The following is a 19961-nucleotide window of genomic DNA, read 5'->3' as shown; positions in this document are numbered from 1 at the left end:
TGGCCATTGCTATAAACAAAGGAAACACCTCATATTACTGTTTCTCTGTGGTATCACCGGTTCAGAGGTTTGTGTTCTGTCTGCAGCCCACCTCTACATCTTCAAATAGGAATACAAATTGGACCTGCTTGTAACGCATAAAGTATTTGTCGTGTGAAACCTTACTGTTCGAGGCATGTGACCTGTAGATCACATGCTTTGCATACTGCCATCTAGTGTTTGGTCCGGATGTTTGCAAGTTGCTTTTCTTCGAAGAAGTCTTTCCAGTCATGAGGTAAGGTGACTCCTCCTTTCGGTGATAGTGCTCATGGGCATCGACTCCATTGTTAGATAGTTGTTTTATCTGCCATCGGGTTCGGACGTGTATTGCTGCTCTCCGGTCGAAACCATTTCTTAGGGTTCTCCTCGGTGCGCAATCCTCTCTACCTGTGTCGGTACAGTTTCGAACACGTATCCCACTTCTCCGCGTATCGTATCCGTCGATGAAAACCTCTATTTCGATCAAAGATCTTCAGGAGGGCCGTCTGGCCTAACCGTGTCGGTCCACTCTGCAGTCAATGGAACTGACTCTATTCAAATTCTGCCCTCAGTGCCACGCCAAGTTTCCGCGCACTGACTCCCACGAAGTGTGCAACTTGTGCTTGTCTTTGGAGCACAATGAACAGGACTGTGGCGCGTGCAGATAGTTCCGATTGAAGAAAACGCTAAGTGATCGTTGGGCTCGACGTCGCGAGATGCAGAATCAAAATGTTGATTACACGCCTGACATCTTCGGCGAAGGATCTGAGCACAAATTCGACGTTCAGGGGGCCGAGGAAGAACAAGAGGAACATGTCTCCATTCTGGAATTGGACTCCGAGATGGAAGAAGAGTTGCCACAAGTTCAACGTCCTGTGAATACCGAACGTCCCTTGACCCAAACTCCTATTTAGTGGAAACCAAAAGCTCCGGTCCCACCCCCGCCTTCGGGCCACGGTCGACACCGGAAAGACTTTTCAGATGCCCCACCCTCCAGCTCGGCACGAAACACGGCACTAAGTCTTCCGGCTTGGGATCGAGTCGGCCAAAGTCTGGCCCCGAGCCTAAAGCTTCTGGCTCAAAGCCGAAGACTGCTTCGGAGCCGAAATCATTGATACCAAAATTCAAACCTCCTTCGGCACAGAAACCTTCCGCGCCGAAAACATATTCCACTTTGGGACCGAAGTCCTCGGTGCCGAAATCTAAAACTGGTCCTCCGAAGCTGCAGGACCTGATTTTCGATGCCACAACACCCAAATCACACCTAAAACAGAAGAAGGAACTTTATATAAACTCCGATACAGGACGTGTTCTTACTAAACCACCTCCAAAACGCAGACCTGAGTAAAATGATACTCTTTACCATATTCCTTTGAAGAGGAAGAATGTCGGTACTAACCCCTCCCCTCCTCTTCCTCCACCACCTTCCCCTACACCAACTTCTCCACTCTTGCAGCCTTTGCTGACTACATCAACTAACTCCACCACCACCAGATGATGATGATGGGGGGGGGGGGGGGGGGGGGGACAATATTTTGCCAATAGACCTGTGGAGAGATTACAACACGGATTCACCGACTGATAACCCAGATCTTTACCCTGCAAAGCTTTACCCTCCTGATGACAATGTAGGATATTTAGAATTACTTGCTAGAGCTGCAAAATATCATGGGGTGCAGTTACACAAGGAATCTCTAGAGGAAGATTTCCTATTTGAAGCGCTCAGTAGCACACAAAGGGCTAGCCACTCTACCTACGCTTAAAGGTATGATGAGACATGCTGATGATATCTTTAAAAATCCAGTACATGCTCGCATTCTCACCCCCAGGATTGATTAAAAAAAAAATAAACCTGGTCCCTCAGATCCAGTCTCTGTTAAAGAGTAGTTGCCACAAGACTCTTTGGTGGTCTCTAATGTCCGTAAATGGGCCAATTCACAGACTACAGGGGATGCTCCCCCCTCCAGATAAAGAGGAAAAACTATTAGACGCCGCCAGTAAAAGAGAAGCCGCCCAAGCAGCAAATCATTGTTGCATTGCCAACACCCAGGCCCTGCTAGCCAGATATGACAGGGCACACAGGGACGAAATGGAGCAACTGCTACAACACCTCCCAGATGAACACAAATCAAAAGCCCAGGATTTAGTCCAAGAAGGGAAGCTTGTATCCAATTCCTCAATTCGATGCGCTTTAGATGCTGCAGACACCACAGCTAGAGAGATCAACACTAGCGTGTTATTAAGGAGACCTGTATGGTTGAGGATTTCAGGTTTCAAATCCAAAGTCCAACAGTCTATTTTAAATACTTTCTTTGACAAGGAACATCTCATCGGGCCCGAAGTAGATAAATCATTAAAAAAAGGAAAAAGACACAGAAGGTGCCAGGTCTATGGGAGTTCTGCAGTCTCCCTCTAATCGGGGGTCCTTTCGTCTCTGCTTCTACCGTGGAGGGTTGAAAACCATGTCCTCGGACAATACTGCCCCCTCCTACAAAGGTAACAATCAATCCTCTTCTAGAGGAGGATACAGAGGCAACAACAGCAAAGGTCGACGCAGCGGGTCCACACCACGCAGACAGTGACATGCCTGCTCTTCCTCCTGATCATTTAACACCTGTCAGGGAACGTCTTCTGCAATTGCTCCCTGTTTGGCACCACAGACACATGGGTGTTAGGAATTATCCAACATGGTTGTTGCCTGGAGCTTACCAACAATCCTCCAAACATTCCACCACGTTCTCATAAAATGTCACCAGAACATTTACATCTACTTCAGTAAGAGGTCCAATCGCTCCTGTCCAAAGGAGCCTTTGAATCTGTGCTGTTACAACACCAAGGACAGGCGTGTACTCCCTGTACTTTCTCATCCCCAAAAAGAACGGCTCCTAGAGACCTATTCTAGACCTCAGAACTATTCCTCTACATACTCAGAGCATTTCCACAGGGTGACACTTCAACAAGTGCACCCACTTCTTTAGCAGGGCGATTTTATGTCTACTCTAGACCTAAAAGACCCATATTTCCACATTACAATTCACCCGGCTCATCGCAAATACCTCAGATTCATGATAGAGGGTCAACATTACCAATTCAAGGTACTACCATTTGGGGTCACCGCTGCTCCCAGGGTATTTACCAAATGCCTTGCAGTAGTCGCAGCCCATCTGAGAAGACAGCCCATCCATGTCTTCCCATACCTGGACGATTGGCTCATCGAAGCCAGCACTTACCAAATGCGTCTCCAACACACTCAAACCACTATTCACTTACTTCACCAACGTGGATTACAGTAAATGCGTTTAGTCTCACCTGCAGCCTTCCAACACACAAGCTTATCTGGGAGCCACGATAGAAGCTCTAGCCTCCCCCAATGCAGCCAGGATTCACAGTATTCAGTCCCTTCTCACTCAATCTCATCCCAACCAATCATTGCCAGCAAGAGTCTTCATGCAGCAGTCTCCTCACTCAGAGCCATGGAGAAATCAGGCACCCAAATCCCAAGGAACTCAACCTAGAGATTTGGCTCCTGAAGTCAGTTTGTTTATTTACAATTACCACCAGACTGTATGAGTATCCTAAAAGAGGCTAGGAAATCTACTACAATGGCGTGTTATGCAGCGAAGTAGAACGATTTGTTATATTCTGTAACTGTAACGATATCAGTCGCCTTGATGCTTCAGTGACGAACATGATCTGTCATCTGTACATTTACAACAGCCTGGCTCAGCCTCAACATCCATTCCATTGCATTTAGCAGCAGTAGCTTCATACGTACAAAACAGACAACACGTGTCTGTATTCAGAGTACCAGTGATAAAGGCCTTTATGGAAGGACTAAAAAGAGTAATACCACCAAGAGCTCCACCTGCACCAGTGTGGAACTTGAACACAGTCCTTATAAGGCTAATGGGTCCACCTTTTGAAGCAATGCACAGGTGTCTACTACAATTTCTTTCATGGAAGATTGCTTTTCTTATTGCAATCACTTCCTTAACAAGAGTTGCTGAACTCCAGGCACTAACTATACAAGTGCCTATCTTTCAACTTCACAAAGACAAAGTTGTTCTTCAAACCAATCCCAAATTTCTTCCTAGAGTGGTTTCTGCTTTTCACATCAATCAATCAGTTGAGTTACCCGTATTCTTTCATCAACCTGATTCTGTATCAGAACAGCCTCTTCACACACTAGATGTTGGAAGAGCTCTACTATATTATGTAGAAAGAACAAAATATTTTCGTAAGACAACACCGCTCTTTGTTGCTTTTTCGCCTCCACACAAAGGCAATCCTATATCTAAATCGGGCATTGCAAGATGAATCGTGAAATTTAACCAAATATGTTATTTGAAAGCGAAAAAGAACTTTGACAATACCCCCTAGAGCGCATTCCACCTGCAAAATAAGGGCTACTATGGCCTTCTTGGGGAATATTCCCATAGCTGACACATGTAAGGCAGCAACATGATCTATACCGCGCACAAAAATCCACAAACACTATTGTGTAAATGTGTTAGCGAGGCAACAAGCTAATGTAGGACAGGCAGTACTTAGAACACTTTTTCAAGCAACAGCTACAGGTTACCACCGCTTTAGGAGTTTACTGCTGTATAGTCTATGCAAAGCATGTGATCTACAGCTCACATGGCTCGAGCACATAATCTTACTGAAACAGTAAGCATTTGTTCTCGGCATGTAGAGCTGTAGATTTACATGCGCCCACCTGCCTCACCGGGTACCTATACTTGTTGCAGTTTTCTTACTTTAGATACATGAACATGGACATCTCTAGCTACCTTTACTAACTGCATCCTCACCCTCTGAGGGAAATCAATCTGACAATGGAGCTGATGCCCCTGCGCACTATCACCGCAAGGAGGAGTCGCCTACCTTGAGGCCGGAAAGACCTCTTCGAAGAAAACCAACTTGCAAACATCCGGATCCAACACTAGATGGCAGGAGTATGCAAAGTATATGAATCTACAGCTCTACATGCCAAGAACAGATGCTTATTGGGTGAGTAACATTATCCATCTGATAGAGAAATCTACCCGCAGACCCCTTACCTTTGAACTTCCAGGCTTTAGGCTGGAACCAAAGGATTTTTTTTAGCAGCACCCTGCTCGCCGGTTGGTGGCATTGGTCGACTCAGCATGACCTTGTCTGTGTCGTGTTCATAGTCACGGTGACGTCCGCATAGTCAGTATGACTCCATTCCGGCGCGCTCACGTCAGTTTGTTTCTTTCAGCGCCAGCCAGCACAGATCCATCAAAGAGAGCTACACCCTTTCATTTTTTGTTGAGTCCTTTTGGTGTGTAGGATGTCTAATAAGAAGACCTCTGGGTTCAAACCGCGCAGCTCCTGTCACCGCGCCATGTCGGTCACGGACCCCCACTTAGTCGATCTCGGTCCAGTTCTCAGTCGAGAGGAAGGTCCGAACACCGCTCCGGTGAATCAAAGTCCTCTTCGTCAAAGTCGTCAAGTCCGGTAAAAGGCACCCCAAAAAGCAAAAGAAGACAAGCGTGCTTCGAATTCACCCTGCCCATCTCGCGACGAGGACCCTCTCTGCGGAGCCGATGCCTGGATCAGCTCAGCGTTTCCCTGCCTTCCCGGGTACGGGAGCGACCCCCGCCCAGCTTAAGGTGTTGTATGATGCCTTGTGCGCCATATTTGGGCGGCCTGACACTGCCAGCGCTCCTTTAGGCCCCGCAGGCTCAGATGATGGAGGAGTACCCGTGGGTTCCGCGCCTTCGGATCTGGCCACAGCCTCCAACTGGACGCGTTCCCGGATTGACTGGTGCCGGTTGCACCTCCTCAGTGACCTTCCCAGGTGCCGCTTCCACCACCAGGTACTCTGCGTCGCCTGCACCGGCCCGAGGCGCCACCCCAATCCCGACTACACGGAGCCGGCCGGTTGACCTCCGAGACTGGAGCCGTACGGGTCCATGCTGTTCAACATGCCCTATTCTGAAGGATAAGGAATGGATGAGGATGATTGGTATGGGGAGCAAGATCCCTTAGAAATCCTGCAACCCCAAGACCTGGACTGATATGAGGAACTGGGTGATGTCAATGGTGTGGACACCTCCCCAGATTCTGGTATGCTGTCTCCACCTAACCTGGCTACGGAGGAGGGGGCATCATTTACTATGGTGGTGCGTAGGGCTGCAAAGTTCTTGGACCTGCAGCTCCCTACGGTGGCAGTAAAGACTAACGTCTTGACTGAGGTCCTGCAGCCTAGTGTCTCCAGCTCGGAACCCTTGCTGCCTTTTAATGAGACTTGAACGGAGGTCCTTCTGGGCACCTGATCCAAGCCCAGCACAGGGGCTCCTGTGAATAGGACGATTGCCCACCGCCATCGGCCTGCACTGGGAGATCCAGTTTTCCTCACCGCCCATCCCACCCCACAAAGCTTGGTGTTTCAAGCTTCCACTTCCCGTGGCGGGTTCCCTTCCGCACCTCCGGACAGGGAATCCAAGAGACTGGAAAGTTTTGGAAAGAAATGTTTTTCTTCCACCAGTCTGGCATTGCGGTCGGTGAACACCGCATGCCTTTTGGGACTTTATTCACATTCGATATGGGACACTTTTGCGCAGATGCTGCACAGTGTCTCAGAGGAGGACCGAATCCTAATCTCCAAAGCCATTTCAGACGGGAGAGATGCAGCGAAGTTCGTCATCTGAAGTGGCTTGGACACAACATACTCGCTGGTCAGAGTGATTTCCACAACGGTGGCCGTAGGTCGTAACGCCTGGCGGAGAACATCTGGTTTTTCAGGGGATGTCCAAACTAACCTTATGGAATTCCTTTTGGTGGCTCCTGTCGCTTTGGAGACAAAGCATGTGCCTCCCTTGAGCGTTTCAAGGATTCGTGGGCTACGACCAGTCCTTGGGCCACACCACAATGTCCCGGCCTGCATCTGCTTTTCGCTTCTTTCGTGGCTACCGAAGGGACTACCAACCTCGTCAACCCTATTTCACCCAGATGGCCTTCAAGTCTAACAGCCTCTGCGGGACTCTGCACATGGTTCACCCAGACCCCGTTGTTCGGGAGGTCAGAAGCCATGATCCCTTCCTCCATTGCAAAACCTTCCTAGTTCGATTCCCTCAGCATCGTTCACGGCCAGTCGCTGGCAGAATATGCCATCATCTCCACCAATGGCGAAAAATCGCCTCGGACAGGTGGGTGTTGCAAATAGTCCAAAGGGGCTACTCCCTCCCCTTCGACACTACCTCTTCATCTATGCCTCCAGTGTACGATCGGCTAACGGAGGATCACCTTGCTCTACTCCGTGAGGAAGTCAAAACTCTCTCGGCCAAGGGAGCTAAAGAGAGGGTTCCCGGGCTTGCATAGTGTGGTTGTTCCCGCTATTTTTCTCGTCCCAATGGCCTTCAACCTATCCTTGACCTCAGAGCCCTCAACTACTTCCTCAAAAAGGAGAAGCTCAAGATGCTCACTGTAGCTTAGGTCCTATCTGCCCTCGACCCTGGAGAGTGGGTGGTAGCGCTGGATTTGCAGGATGCCTATTTTCATAACCCTGTCCTACCAGCCCGCCCATAGTAGCTACCTGCGGTTTACAGTGGGCCATGAGCACTTTCAGTTCGGCCTCACCAGTGCCCCTCTGGTGTTCACAAATGTGATGTCGGTGGTTGCAGCCTATCTGCGGAGATCAGGGGTCCAGTCTTCCCATATCTCGACGACTGGTTGTTGAAGGTGGGCTTGTCCCAAGCAGCCGTCTTCCACCTCCAGACTATGACGAGCCTCCTGCAGTCGCTGGGGTTCACTATCAACGTGCCGAAGTCACACCTGACTCCCTCTAAGATGCTCCCTTTGATAGGGGCCATTCTGGACTTGGTGTCGTTTCGGGCCTATCCCCCTGAAAAGCCAGTCCAGGATATTCTGGCTATGATACCGATGGTTCAGCGTCTAGCCTGGATTTCGGTGAGGATGACTCTGAAGCTGTTGGGCCTCATGGCCTCGGGCATCCTGCTGGTGGACCATGTACAGTGGCGCATGCGGTCTCTGCAGTGAGACAAGAAGTTCCAGTGGGCTCAGTATCGAGCAAATCTCACCGACCTGGTTCAAATTTCAGACGGCACTGCGAGAGACCTGCAGTGGTGGCTAACCAACCGCAATTGGGTCAGAGGCCGATCTCTCTCCCTTTCCACCCAGATCTCGCAGTAGTGACTGATGCGTCTCTTCTGGGGTGGGGCGGCCATCTGAGGGAGATGGAGATCAAGGGACGCTGGCGGAAGCCAGGCTCCATATCCATCTGTTGGAGCTTTGGGTGATCCGATTGGCACTGAAAGCCTTTTTACCATCCATCAAGGGAAGGCTAGTTCCGATGTTCACAGACAACACCACTGCCATGTGGTACAGCAACAAACAAGGCAGAGTTGGGGTCGTGGGCTCTTTGTCCAGAGGCTCTGCGCCTCTGGACATGGCTGGAACATCAGGACATATCCCTGGCGGTTCAACATCGAGCTGGTTCTCTGAAGGCCAGAGCAGATTAACTCAGCTGAAGGTGCCTTGCGGATCACGAGTGGCGTCACTAGGAGGTGGCGCATGGTGTCTTTCAGCGGTGGGGAGAGCCTTGGTTAGATCTGTTCTCCTACGAAGGGAACGCACAATGTCAGCAGTTTTATGTGTTGGAGTTTCTAAGGCGGCTCTTGCTCGGCGACGCTTTTCGTCGTAAATGGAGCTCAGGCTTCCTGTACGCCTTTCCACCCATACCACTCTTGCCCACAGTGCTCAAGAAGATTAGGAGGGACCGGGCACAAGTTATTCTTGTGGCTCTGGATTGGGCAAGGAGAGTTTGGTATCCCGAACTTCTGGATATGAGCATTAGTCCCCCGATCAGGCTGCCTCTTCGGGAGGATCTTCTGTCGCAGCAACAGGGGAGGGTCCTTCACTCGAACCTGTTTACTCTCCGCCTCCTTGTGTGGAGATTGAGCAGCGCCAGGTGACAGCTTTTGACCATCCTCCCGAAGTCCGTGTGGTTATTCTGGCAGCCAGAAGTCCCTCCACGAAATCGGCATACGCCTGCCGATGGAATCAATTTTGTAAATATGTTACAGAACGGTCTATTGACCCCTTGTCTGCCTCTGTCAGATATTCTCCTGTTTATCCTTTCCCTGGCCCAGCAGGGCTCTGCTTTGGGCACTTTGAAGGGCAACCTTTTGGCCCTCTTCTCTTTTCTTCGGCTGCCAGATCAGCCTTCACTTTTGAAGTCCTCTCTGGTGCTGAGATTTTTGAAGGGGTTAACTCACTTGTTTCCCCATTCTCCTTTTCTTATGCCACAATGCAAGCTTAATTTGGTCCTTACTTTCTTGATGTGCGCCCCGTTTGAGTGGATGCTCAACTGGCCTTTACAGTTGCTCACTATCAAAACAGCTTTTTTGGTGTCAATTGCCTCTGACAGGAGAGTGAGCGAACTGCAGGCACTTTCATCACAGCTTCCTTACCTGACAGTTTTCCTGGACAAAGTGGTGCTGAGAACTAGGGCATCCTCTTTGCCCAAGGTTGTAACTCCCTTTTCATCTGGGACAGTCAGTTACCCTGCCCACTCTCTATGCACCTCCGCATCCTTCCAAGGAAGAGGAGCGTCTCCTCCATCTGAACCCAAAAAGAGCATTGTCGTTCGACCTTGATCGCATTAAAGTGTTCCGGTGGATGACCAGCCCTTTATGAGATACATGGAGCAAAGAAGCGGTGTGCTGTCCAAAAGAGGACCACATCACGCTGGGTTATCCTCTGCATCAAAGTATGTTATGCCTTGGCACAGAAGCAGCCTCCTGAAGGCCTTCGGTCCCATTCCACCAGGGCGAAGGCAGCCACTACAGCCCTCGAGCGTGCTGTTCCTATTTCTGGCATCAGCCAAGTGGCCACATGGGCATCTCTGCACACATTTGCCAGACAGTATTGCCTGGATACCCAGGTTCGCAGGGTGGGCCTGTTTGGCCGCTCTGTCTTACAGGATTTCTTGGTTTAAACCTTTTCTGCAGTCCCTCCTCCGGGGAAGATATTGCTTGGTTATCTGTTCAAAGGTAAGGAATCTGCGGCTAGATGTCTCTATCAGATTGACAAGTTACTTACCTTCAGTAAAGCCTTATCTGGTAGAGACATGACCTGGCCGCCTCCCCCCACATCATCCCCGCACTGCAGAATTGTTAGTTTCAGGGCTGTTCCCCTTCAGGGCCGTAGCTGTCTTTTTAACACACCAAGGTCAGTCACTTCTTGGCTTTGTGCTTCTGGCGTGGAAAGTCGTGAAAAGTACTGACGTGAGCGCATCAGTTATAGTGACAACGTGGATGTCATGACGAGCACGGCACCACGCGGAGTCGACCGACGCCATCTACTGGCGCGCAGGGGTACTGCTAAGAAAAATCTTTCGGATCCAGCCTGACGCCTGGAAGTTCAATGGTAAAAAATATGCGGCTAGATCATGTATCTACCAGATAAGGCATTAGCAAAGATCAGTAACTTGTCCAGTGTCACCTGAAGTGCATTGTTCCTTATCTAGTGGGTCTGGAATTTTCCTAAATGAATTAGTGAAACTACTGTGTTGAGCACACTACTGCCCTCGGAAAAGAGTGTTGCATTGCAGTGCTTCGAGGCAGGACCTGGAGTGCCCGAGAAAGAAAGAAAGGAAGAGCCAGCTCTCAAGATTGTTTTACTTGCAGATAGTATGAAAACTTGTGCCGCTCACGAGGAAGAGAATTGCACTGTTTACCTCCCAGAAAGACAAATGAAGAGCCAACCAGGCTAAATCTATTGAATCTGGAAATAAAAAAAGATTGGAGCAAGCAGAACATTATTTTCTATGTGGGGCCTGTTTCTGCAGAAGCTTTTGAGAATAAAGAGGGCCCTTGTAAAGGCAAAAACTTTTCAAGATGCCACATTCTGCTCTTGGGAGCCCAGGGACAGCCTATCGGGGGCAGAATGAGAATCATCACTGCTGCCTCTTGGTGGGCATTTGGAAGCAGCTGAAGCAGATGGACTAGAAAACCCCGGCGAAGGGCATGAGGCAGTCCCTCTAGGAAGAAATCCAGAATTTACTGCAATGTTTCAGCAGAAGAGCAATCATTCACAAAATCTGAAGGCAAAACATGTAGTCGCATCCATAGACGTTCGACCCAGTTCTTCAAGCTAAACAATCCGCTCTGGGTGAAGTGGTAAGAGGTGATCTGATGTTGACTGTAATACTACAGTGCCCGAGTACGTCATCACCATGTTCATAATCTTTTTATTACTGGTGGGTTTGGAAGCAGGTTGGACATTTTTCTGAAAGGAGTCTTTTTCAGAACTGAGAAGAAAACACAGGTTAAATATAGAAAACAAACTTCTATAAAGAAGTGATGAGACATCACTTTAAGAAAGCCGGTTTTGTCGAAAGCCATTTTGTGCTTGGCTGTTTTGTCATTACGGATTATGGCGAATACTCTTCTTAAATTTTGCACTAACTACCACAGAACGTATATGTATTGAATGATAAGTGTCTGATATGTATTATTTACCTGACAAAAGACCAGAAGTTGCCTTTGTAAACAAAGATAGACATGCGGAGCCAATTCAAAAACATTGGAAAAATCTACTTCTTGGATGGCACGGTCAATGCGGGACCCGTCGTTGTCAATATTTAGGATGATGAATGCATGAAAAATTTGGAGGCGACTTAGGATTCTCAGAGGAGAAGAACACGTTAAAGTTATCTTCATAGAAATAGCCTTGCAATTTCTGAAGGAATTCACTAGCAAAACATTTTCTTGAAAAAAGAAATGGAAAAACTCTAAGCAAATAATACTTCATGGCGATAGACGATGGAAGCGTCCAAGCTGAAAGTACAACTACCCACCTTGAAAGTTCCCTTTCACGGTCCGAGACTGGAACACTTCTACTCTTGTGAGCCTGACTAAGAAATCACGTAACTCAACTTCGATGTAGAATTGAGTTTGAAAGAGGACTTCAAAAGCAGACTCTGAAATTAAAAGCAAAGGCTTTTGGAGAATGTTGATAAAGAAAAAGAAACAGTGTCTGGATGTTGAAAAACACTAACAAGCATTCCACACCAATCTTTGGTCTGGTGGCTTAGTACACTAAAGTATCCCTTTGTGGAGTCTGTTTGAGCCCATTTACACAGGTCCCATTCCTGGCTGGTCCATTCAGCCTTTTATACGTTTCAGGACGATGAGTTTGCACCATTGAGTTTGATAAACAATTGACATCTCATTTGTCGATGGCATCAATAAACCTCTTTGGGGTGCATTTGTTGCTTGCAAATATACTGTATATTGTGTTCTGTTAATGCATAGGCGCGAAGGCTTTGAAGCATTATTTTCAAACAAGATGTCTTATAAAATTCACCAAAAGAGACCTAGAGAAGATGTAGACACACAAAACCGCGAAAACAAACTCCTAAATGTTCAGATAGAGGGTACGTAATCCGCAAGCGTCAGTTGAAAATACTACTTCACATATATATGATGAAGACTATGACACCTGATAGAACGCAGGGACCATCTGCCACAAGACAAGGTGGAACCTTACTATTGTTAAGAGACAGTAGTGAGATCCAGCTGGGGGTTGAGCGGGCGTCCTCGTCAAGGAAAAAGAACATTTTAACCAGTGCTGCTTAGTATTTTGCATAAAAAGGAGCTGGCGCTCCAGCGATGACTTAAACAATAGAGAATAAATAAAAGCTTTCTCCTTAACATAGTTTCATTAAACATCATGCAGCCAACGTAGGCTTTCTCTGAGCTTTCCCTAATCGAGGGCGCTGTCACACCTGTGCTGGCTGGACCCTCCCATAAAAAAGAGGAATGCCAGCAAGAAGCCTCCTTCCAGCCAGGGTCGAAAGGATGCCAGGAGCCTCTGGCTCAGTGTTGCATGGTTTGGGGCTGACTTGCACACTTGTAGAACAGTCTGGAACTTGGTTCTGGTTGCATTCTCCGCATGAGCGCACCAGCCTGACGCACTGGCGGATCAGAGCAGACCTCTGAACAGGGCTTTGTTGCAGGAGTTCCTGTGCATTCAGGTTGCATCTTCGTACCTGATGGCACCGGAGTTAGTAACAGAGGATCCTGGGAGATCTACTTTAGCTGTTGGATGCAGGCTCCCCAAGGCTGCAGGCGCTGATCCGTGTCTGGCAGACTGTGTCAGGGTACTGACCGGGCCTCTGTAAGGGGATGGAGATTGATTTATGATCCTCAGTGACACCTTCTCTCCTGTTCTCCTGATACTGTGACTCATTTGGCCTTGAGTCCATTTGCCTACTTCATCTGACAGTTTAAATGTTAAATTTACCCTTAGAAGCACTCACCTCCTGATGTAGCAGTTTAGGACTTGGGCTCACACACCTTCAGGTTACATGCTGTAATAATATTGTCGCAGGCACACACATTTATCGTAGTATATTTCAAACACAAACTTCTGTTCCTTCACGATTTTAATTGCAGAAAGTCTTAAATACATACATTCAGTAATCATCATCCTGTTTTGTGTGTGCAGACCTTTTCTCTGGTTTTGCTTCCCTTTGTGTCTGGAATTCATTGTGATTTGGAGAACTAATTAACTTGTTGCATGCAGGGTCCTGATTTTTAGTATTTCCTTTTCTCCGAAGAGCTGCCAAACTCAGCAGTTTGCTTGGTGTGCAGCGAGTCTACCAGTGTGTGGTATATGCTTGCCTAGGTGTTTGGATAGTGGTGTGTGAGAGAGGCGACTGTGCCCGTGTGTGGCCACACGGAAAGCTCAGGAGTATGTCTTGAGTCCAGTATGATTCTATAAATACTGCCTTTGTCATGCTGCATATATGTAGGTCTCTGGAGGCTTCTATGTGAGTTGCTGTGAGCTGGTGTCACTCCACGCTGTGTGCTTGAGAAACCATAGTGTGTAGACCAAGAGGTCCTTGAGGGGATGGTGAAAAGCACTCGGCGTGGTGACCCTGAGGGGGAGGGACAGCTTTATGAAAGCTGTTGGCAGTTCTGGACATAGTCGGAACATGCCCTTCAGCAGCAGAGCATGGAGCTTGGAGCAAAGCGGTTTCTGGCCACAACAACGATGGAAGACCCCCCAGTATCCGCAGAATCAGTAAAAATACGCATCCCAACCTGCCTTTCAGGTGCGAACTAGAATATGAAGAGCACAGTTTGGAAGCATTTTTAGGTGAACAGTATATTTCTTTATTTGTGATTATTCCATCATACCTTGGAAGGTGTTTTCGTTGCTCACAAAGAAGGTTGTAATGCTGGCCCATACGACGAGTGTTGGGTGTTCCATATTTTATGCTCTTGCGGAAGAGTTTTACAAGCTTTGTCTTCATATGTACCTGTGTGACTGTAGCAAGGCAGAGAAGCTTGCAGTGTGTTCTTCATATGTACCTGTATGACTATAGCGAGGCAGAGCAGCTTGCAGTGTGTTCTTCATATGTACCTGTGTGACTGCAGCGAGGCAGAGAAGCTTGCAGTGTGTTCTTCATAAGTACCTGTATGACTATAGCGAGGCAGAGAAGCTTGCAGTGTATTCTTCATATGTACCTGTATGACTATAGCGAGGCAGAGAAGCTTGCAGTGTGTTCTTCATATGTACCTGTGTGACTGTAGCAAGGCAGAGAAGCTTGCAGTGTGTTCTTCATATGTACCTGTGTGACTGTAGCAAGGCAGAGAAGCTTGAAGTGTGTTCTTCATATGTACCTGTGTGACTACAGCGAGGCTGAGAAGCTTGCAGTGTGTTCTTCATATGTACCTGTGTGACTGTAGCAAGGCAGAGAAGCTTGCAGTGTGTCAGGTTGGGATGGGAAAATGGGGTTGGAGTCGCAATTGCGTATATTGTGGGTGTTAAGTTGTATAGTGTAAACTTTGAGTTCTTGATTTCATGGCTTGATTTCAAGTAATCTTTGGACTTTATAAAGCCACTTTTTCCAGCTAGGGCTATCTAGGAATCCTGGTGAGGGTTTTACCGCACACAGTAGGTCTGCCCTGCATAGAGAGTCTGTGAGCTGCACAAACTCGTATGACTGTGGTACATGTAGTTTGTGTTCTCTGCAGGGGAGGTTCTCAGGTTAACTATGGCATTGTAACCTGCCACCGCCTCAGGCTCTGCAGAGCCTCTGAATGAATGGATGAGTGACCTGTTATTCGGGGACTGTTAGTTGTCATAGTGCCATGTCCAAGGCCAAGCTCTGCTGGTCTGACTAGAAACGAATGCATGCTTGGCAGTCTGACTTGTCTTGTTGTGCTGTGTTGTATCAAGTTGTGTTGTGGTATGCAATGGATTGTGAGGTCATATGGTAGAGTGACGGGGAGGGCTGTAAGACAGAAGTGAAGCAGAATGAAGGAAAGGAGAGAAGGTAGGTGAGGGTCAGAGGGAAATTAGAGGATTAAGCAACACAAAAGTGTAGAAAGAAGATGGTGGAAAGGGGATAATGGGGGGGGGGGAGAAGAGGAGAGACGATACAGACAAGATGTGGTGCTGCGCTGGACAAGGAAAGCCTAAGGGAGATGAGAAGGAAGAATGAAATTGAAGGGAGAATGGAGCAGAGGAAAGAGAGAAATTGGAGATGACAAACTGAATAAGGGGCAAATAGGAGAGAAACGGCCTAGAGTTGAAGGGGTAAAGGAAGAGTAAGCAGTAGAGGAGGTAGGATGAAGGAGAATAGAAATTGGTTGTGAGGAGCAGGGAAAAAATTTGATAATCTGAGTCAAAGGAGAAGTCGGAAAGGATGGAAGATCAAGCATACAGAGATTTGGGGAGGAGGTGAAAAGGGAGAAAATGACCAGTGGAGAAAGATGCAAAGAAATGGTTCAGGAACTGGAGGGAGGGTAGTAAGGCTGGAAAGGTAGGGGGTTAGAAGTGAGAGATGGGCACGTTGGAAGCAGAGGTGAGATAGGAAAAGGCAGATGGGGAACGGAGACTAAAGGCAAAGAGACGGGGGAAAGACAAAAAGGAGGAGATAATAGAGCAGGAAAGTGTCCGGAGTAGGCAAAGAGTGGGAGCAACTGGAGAGGAGCAAAGGGAATGGAGACACTGGAGAAAAGAGAAAGCATTATTTAAGAGCAGTTCCTAGAAAGCAAAAAGAGGAGGAGTGCGAAATGACAAAGGGGTGATCAGAAATGGTATTTTTATGGTCTGGTGCCGAGTTCTTACATCACGCGTTTGATGTGAGGATATATTGGGTGGTTGTGTGCGGTTTGTCAAATGGGTCGAGCAATGTGCTGTTGTATATTTAGAGGAGTTGTTGTTTTGGTTATATGGTCTTGTTACATGTTCTGGTGTAGTTTGATGTGTTATGTGATGCCTCGTTGTATAGTGCAGTGTGTATGGTGTGGTGCAGCATGATGTGCTGTTGTACGCTGTTAAGTGGTCTTCTGTGTTATGTTTGGTGGTGTTATGATGTATTTGAGGGGTAATAGAATGGTACAGTCATGTTGTATGGTGTTAGATATTGAGAGAGGATGAGTTGTGTTATGGTGTGACTGATGACGTGTCATATTGAACTGATTTGGTGGAGGCTGTATGGTGTGGTCTGGGTGTTTTAAGGGTGGTGTTTGTAGTCTTACTAGTGGGTAGTTTCAAGGATAGTTTGAGGTGTGGTGTTGACGGGTACAGGCTAGGCTCAGTGCTATCAAACTGAACGTATGCTTTGTTGTGGGATGATTTTTGATGGTGTCAAGTGAATGTCTATGTTGTGGTCTACATTGATGTAGTGTAGTGTTATTGGAGTGGTGTGCATGGTGGGGTGTCGATGTGGGTTGGTGGTTTGTGGTGGTCAAGCGTATAGGTCTGTTGATATTTGGTGGCCGGTTTAATGTTGTGTTTGGTCGTCTTGTATTGTTTGCTTTGCTTTGTTATTGTGTTGTGGATTCTGGTTAAATTGAGTATTGTGTGTTGTTAGTGTGTGGTGAATGCATGGTTTGATAAGAGCTGTGTTTTGTTTCATGGCAGATTGAGTTGTGCCCTTGCTTCGGGTGCCATGTTCCTACTTCACATCTTTTGGCACTAGTAGACTCTTCCAAGATGAGTATTGGTCAGTGATATAGCATATGGGCAAGGGAAGAACGCGTGTCTTGAGGTGTCGGCATGCCTGGGAGGTTTGCTCTGTAGGCTGTTCCCATGATACATCAGGTTCCATGCTGCTGCAGTCTCTCCTTCCACTTCCTAGACTGGGGTCTGGTGCTGGAAGGCAACCTAGAGTTTTAATAGGTAATGGGGAGCTGCTGTTCAGGGGGCAGGACCTAGCTCCTTCCAGGTCTCTGCAAAGCAAAACAGGGGTCACACAACAATTGCCCTTTGCTGGTTTCTACTTTGGCTTGTTCAGCAATTGTTTGGCACCCTGTAACTTCTGTCCATCAATAGTGGTCTCATCACTGGCTGTCGGGTTCACAATTGTATACCTCTCTTTGCTACACACATTGTACTGCAAGTGTGTGTGTTTGTGTGTCTGACATGGTCTGTGGGATCTTCTTGTTGCTTGTCAGTAGCTGTATTGTATGGCGTTGTCTGTAAGTGAGTTGAGTGGATGGTTTGGGTGGGTGTGCTTGCGTGTTTGGCACTGTCTGTAGGTTCTTGTTGCTTGTCAGTAGCTGTATTGTATGGCGTTGTCTGTAAGTGAGTTGAGTGGATGGTTTGGGTGGGTGTGCTTGCGTGTTTGGCACTGTCTGTAGGTTCTTGTTGCTCGTCAGTAGTTGTATTGTATGGCATTGTCTGTAAGTGAGTTGAGTGGATGGTTTGGGTGGGTGTGCTTGCGTGTTTGGCACTGTCTGTAGGTTCTTGTTGCTTGTCAGTAGTTGTATTGTATGGCATTGTCTGTAAGTGAGTTGAGTGGATGGTTTGGGTGGGTGTGCTTGCGTGTTTGGCGCTGTCTGTAGGTTCTTGTTGCTTGTCAGTAGTTGTATTGTATGGCATTGTCTGTAAGTGAGTTGAGTGGATGGTTTGGGTGGGTGTGCTTGCGTGTTTGGCACTGTCTGTAGGTTCTTGTTGCTTGTCAGTAGTTGTATTGTATGGCATTGTCTGTAAGTGAGTTGAGTGGATGGTTTGGGTGGGTGTGCTTGCGTGTTTGGCACTGTCTGTAGGTTCTTGTTGCTTGTCAGTAGTTGTATTGTATGGCATTGTCTGTAAGTGAGTTGAGTGGATGGTTTGGGTGGGTGTGCTTGCGTGTTTGGCACTGTCTGTAGGTTCTTGTTGCTTGTCAGTAGCTGTATTGTATGGCATTGTCTGTAAGTGAGTTGAGTGGATGGTTTGGGTGGGTGTGCTTGCGTGTTTGGCACTGTCTGTAGGTTCTTGTTGCTTGTCAGTAGTTGTATTGTATGGCATTGTCTGTAAGTGAGTTGAGTGGATGGTTTGTGTGGGTGTGCTTGCGTGTTTGGCACTGTCTGTAGGTTCTTGTTGCTTGTCAGTAGCTGTATTGTATGGCGTTGTCTGTAAGTGAGTTGGGTGGATGGTTTGTGTGGGTGTTTGTGTGTGCATAGGCCCAGCCCTGTCAGTGTTTTTGAGACCGGCTGTACCTCAGCCTGGGTTTGGCAGCTCTTGTTTCTTGGGATCATATGTCTGATTAATTTTTCATGTTGGTGTTGGTGATCACCTTTCCACAGTGCAATGTTAACCTCTTCCTTTGCACCCTTGCCTCTTTTGGCTGATGTTTTCCTGCTCATACAGGAGATGCTCATGCAGCTCGCCAAGGCAGTCGCCAGCGCTGCAGCCGCACTTGTCCTCAGGGCAAAGAATGTCGCTCAAAAGACTGAAGATCCAGGTCTGCAATCTCAAGTGATAGCTGCGGCAACACAGTGTGCGTTGTCCACCTCACAGCTTGTTGCTTGTACCAAGGTAAGACCCTGTCACCATCCTGGCCTGTACTGCGTTAATTGTGCTCTGCAGCCGGTTCAGTGGCTGCATCCCTTTCTAGCTGTTCTTCACTTCGTTGAGAGCCATCAAACCTCTACCCTAGGCCAGGGAGTATGGACCCAGACATGGTAAGTGTTGACTTGGGCTTTACACATGAACTTTCACCGCTATTTTGCAGAATTCAGTACCTACCATAATGGAAGGTATCAAACAAATGAGAATAGTCTCCCTTAGAGAGTAGAGCCCCCTCCCCCCCCGAGGGTCTCCCAGGGCGGTGTTTGCAAGCATTGTAACTCCCATCTCAGGGACTCCAACTGCAATCATCCTAGTGAAGGCGTATCGCTGCCCCTACACATGTTCCAAGCCCTGTCTATGAGTGACGACTCTCTAATTAAATGACTTTGTCACTGAATTGAATCTAGAGTATGTTGCATGGATTACATATGAATTATATATGGTTGTGAATTGTGCATTTGAGCTGCTTGCCACAAGGGATTCTTTTCTGAGCCCCGAGGACCAACTTGGCTCCCAGGATTGTTTGCTTGAGAAGGGAGGGTATGAGGATTGGGAGGGAGAGAATGGCAGCACAGTGGCTATTTTACTACACTGTGCCTGATTGACATGTTAGCTTGGCAAGCTTGCTCTCCTAACCTTGCTTTTTGACAGTCTGTGCTGAGGAAAAAGCCTCGGACCCTAAAGTGTTAGGTTAGAACCTTACTGAGAGCTTAAAACGCTGAGGGCGTGTGTTGCACCTCAATGCAGAGATGCTGTCCTGATTGAGATGGGCGATGTTTTGCCTTCAGCAGTGCTGTTCAGGCACATTGCTTGAGATTTTCAGCAAATTCTGTTTGAGAGAAAGTCCTCTGCTTCGCTTGGAAAAGCTGTGGCACCCCTGTCCTGTTGGTGTTTACAGCTACCCTGATGATTTTGCATCAGTGATGTTCACTTTTCTTCAAATGCTGGTTATGAGATGACTGGGGGTGGTGGCAGCAGCAGTTATTCATAAGCACACGCCCTGGTCGGGTGACTGCACCCTGCTATCCATAGTAAAGTTTGGTACGCCACCAACCCTTTAACTGAGTTCCCTTGCCCATGCTCCTGTGTGGCTAGGT

General features: G+C 47.7%; 1 protein-coding gene across 7 annotated transcripts in view; it reads left to right on the top strand.

The window, feature by feature from the left end:
- TLN1 (talin 1) overlaps positions 1–19961 on the top strand; it is an 880838-nt gene that overhangs the window by 365214 nt on the left and 495663 nt on the right. For all 7 annotated transcript variants that reach the window (XM_085627686.1, XM_085627681.1, XM_085627685.1 and 4 more), the window contains one exon: positions 18664–18831. In XM_085627686.1, coding sequence (XP_085483812.1) covers positions 18664–18831 — 168 coding nt within the window. The remainder of the gene's footprint in view (positions 1–18663; positions 18832–19961) is intronic.

This window comes from Triturus cristatus, chromosome 2_1 (genome assembly GCF_964204655.1).
Source record: "Triturus cristatus chromosome 2_1, aTriCri1.1, whole genome shotgun sequence".
Lineage (NCBI taxonomy): Eukaryota > Metazoa > Chordata > Amphibia > Caudata > Salamandridae > Triturus > Triturus cristatus.
Note: the sequence above shows the minus strand (reverse complement) of the source record. Positions and strands in the feature narration are given on the sequence as shown.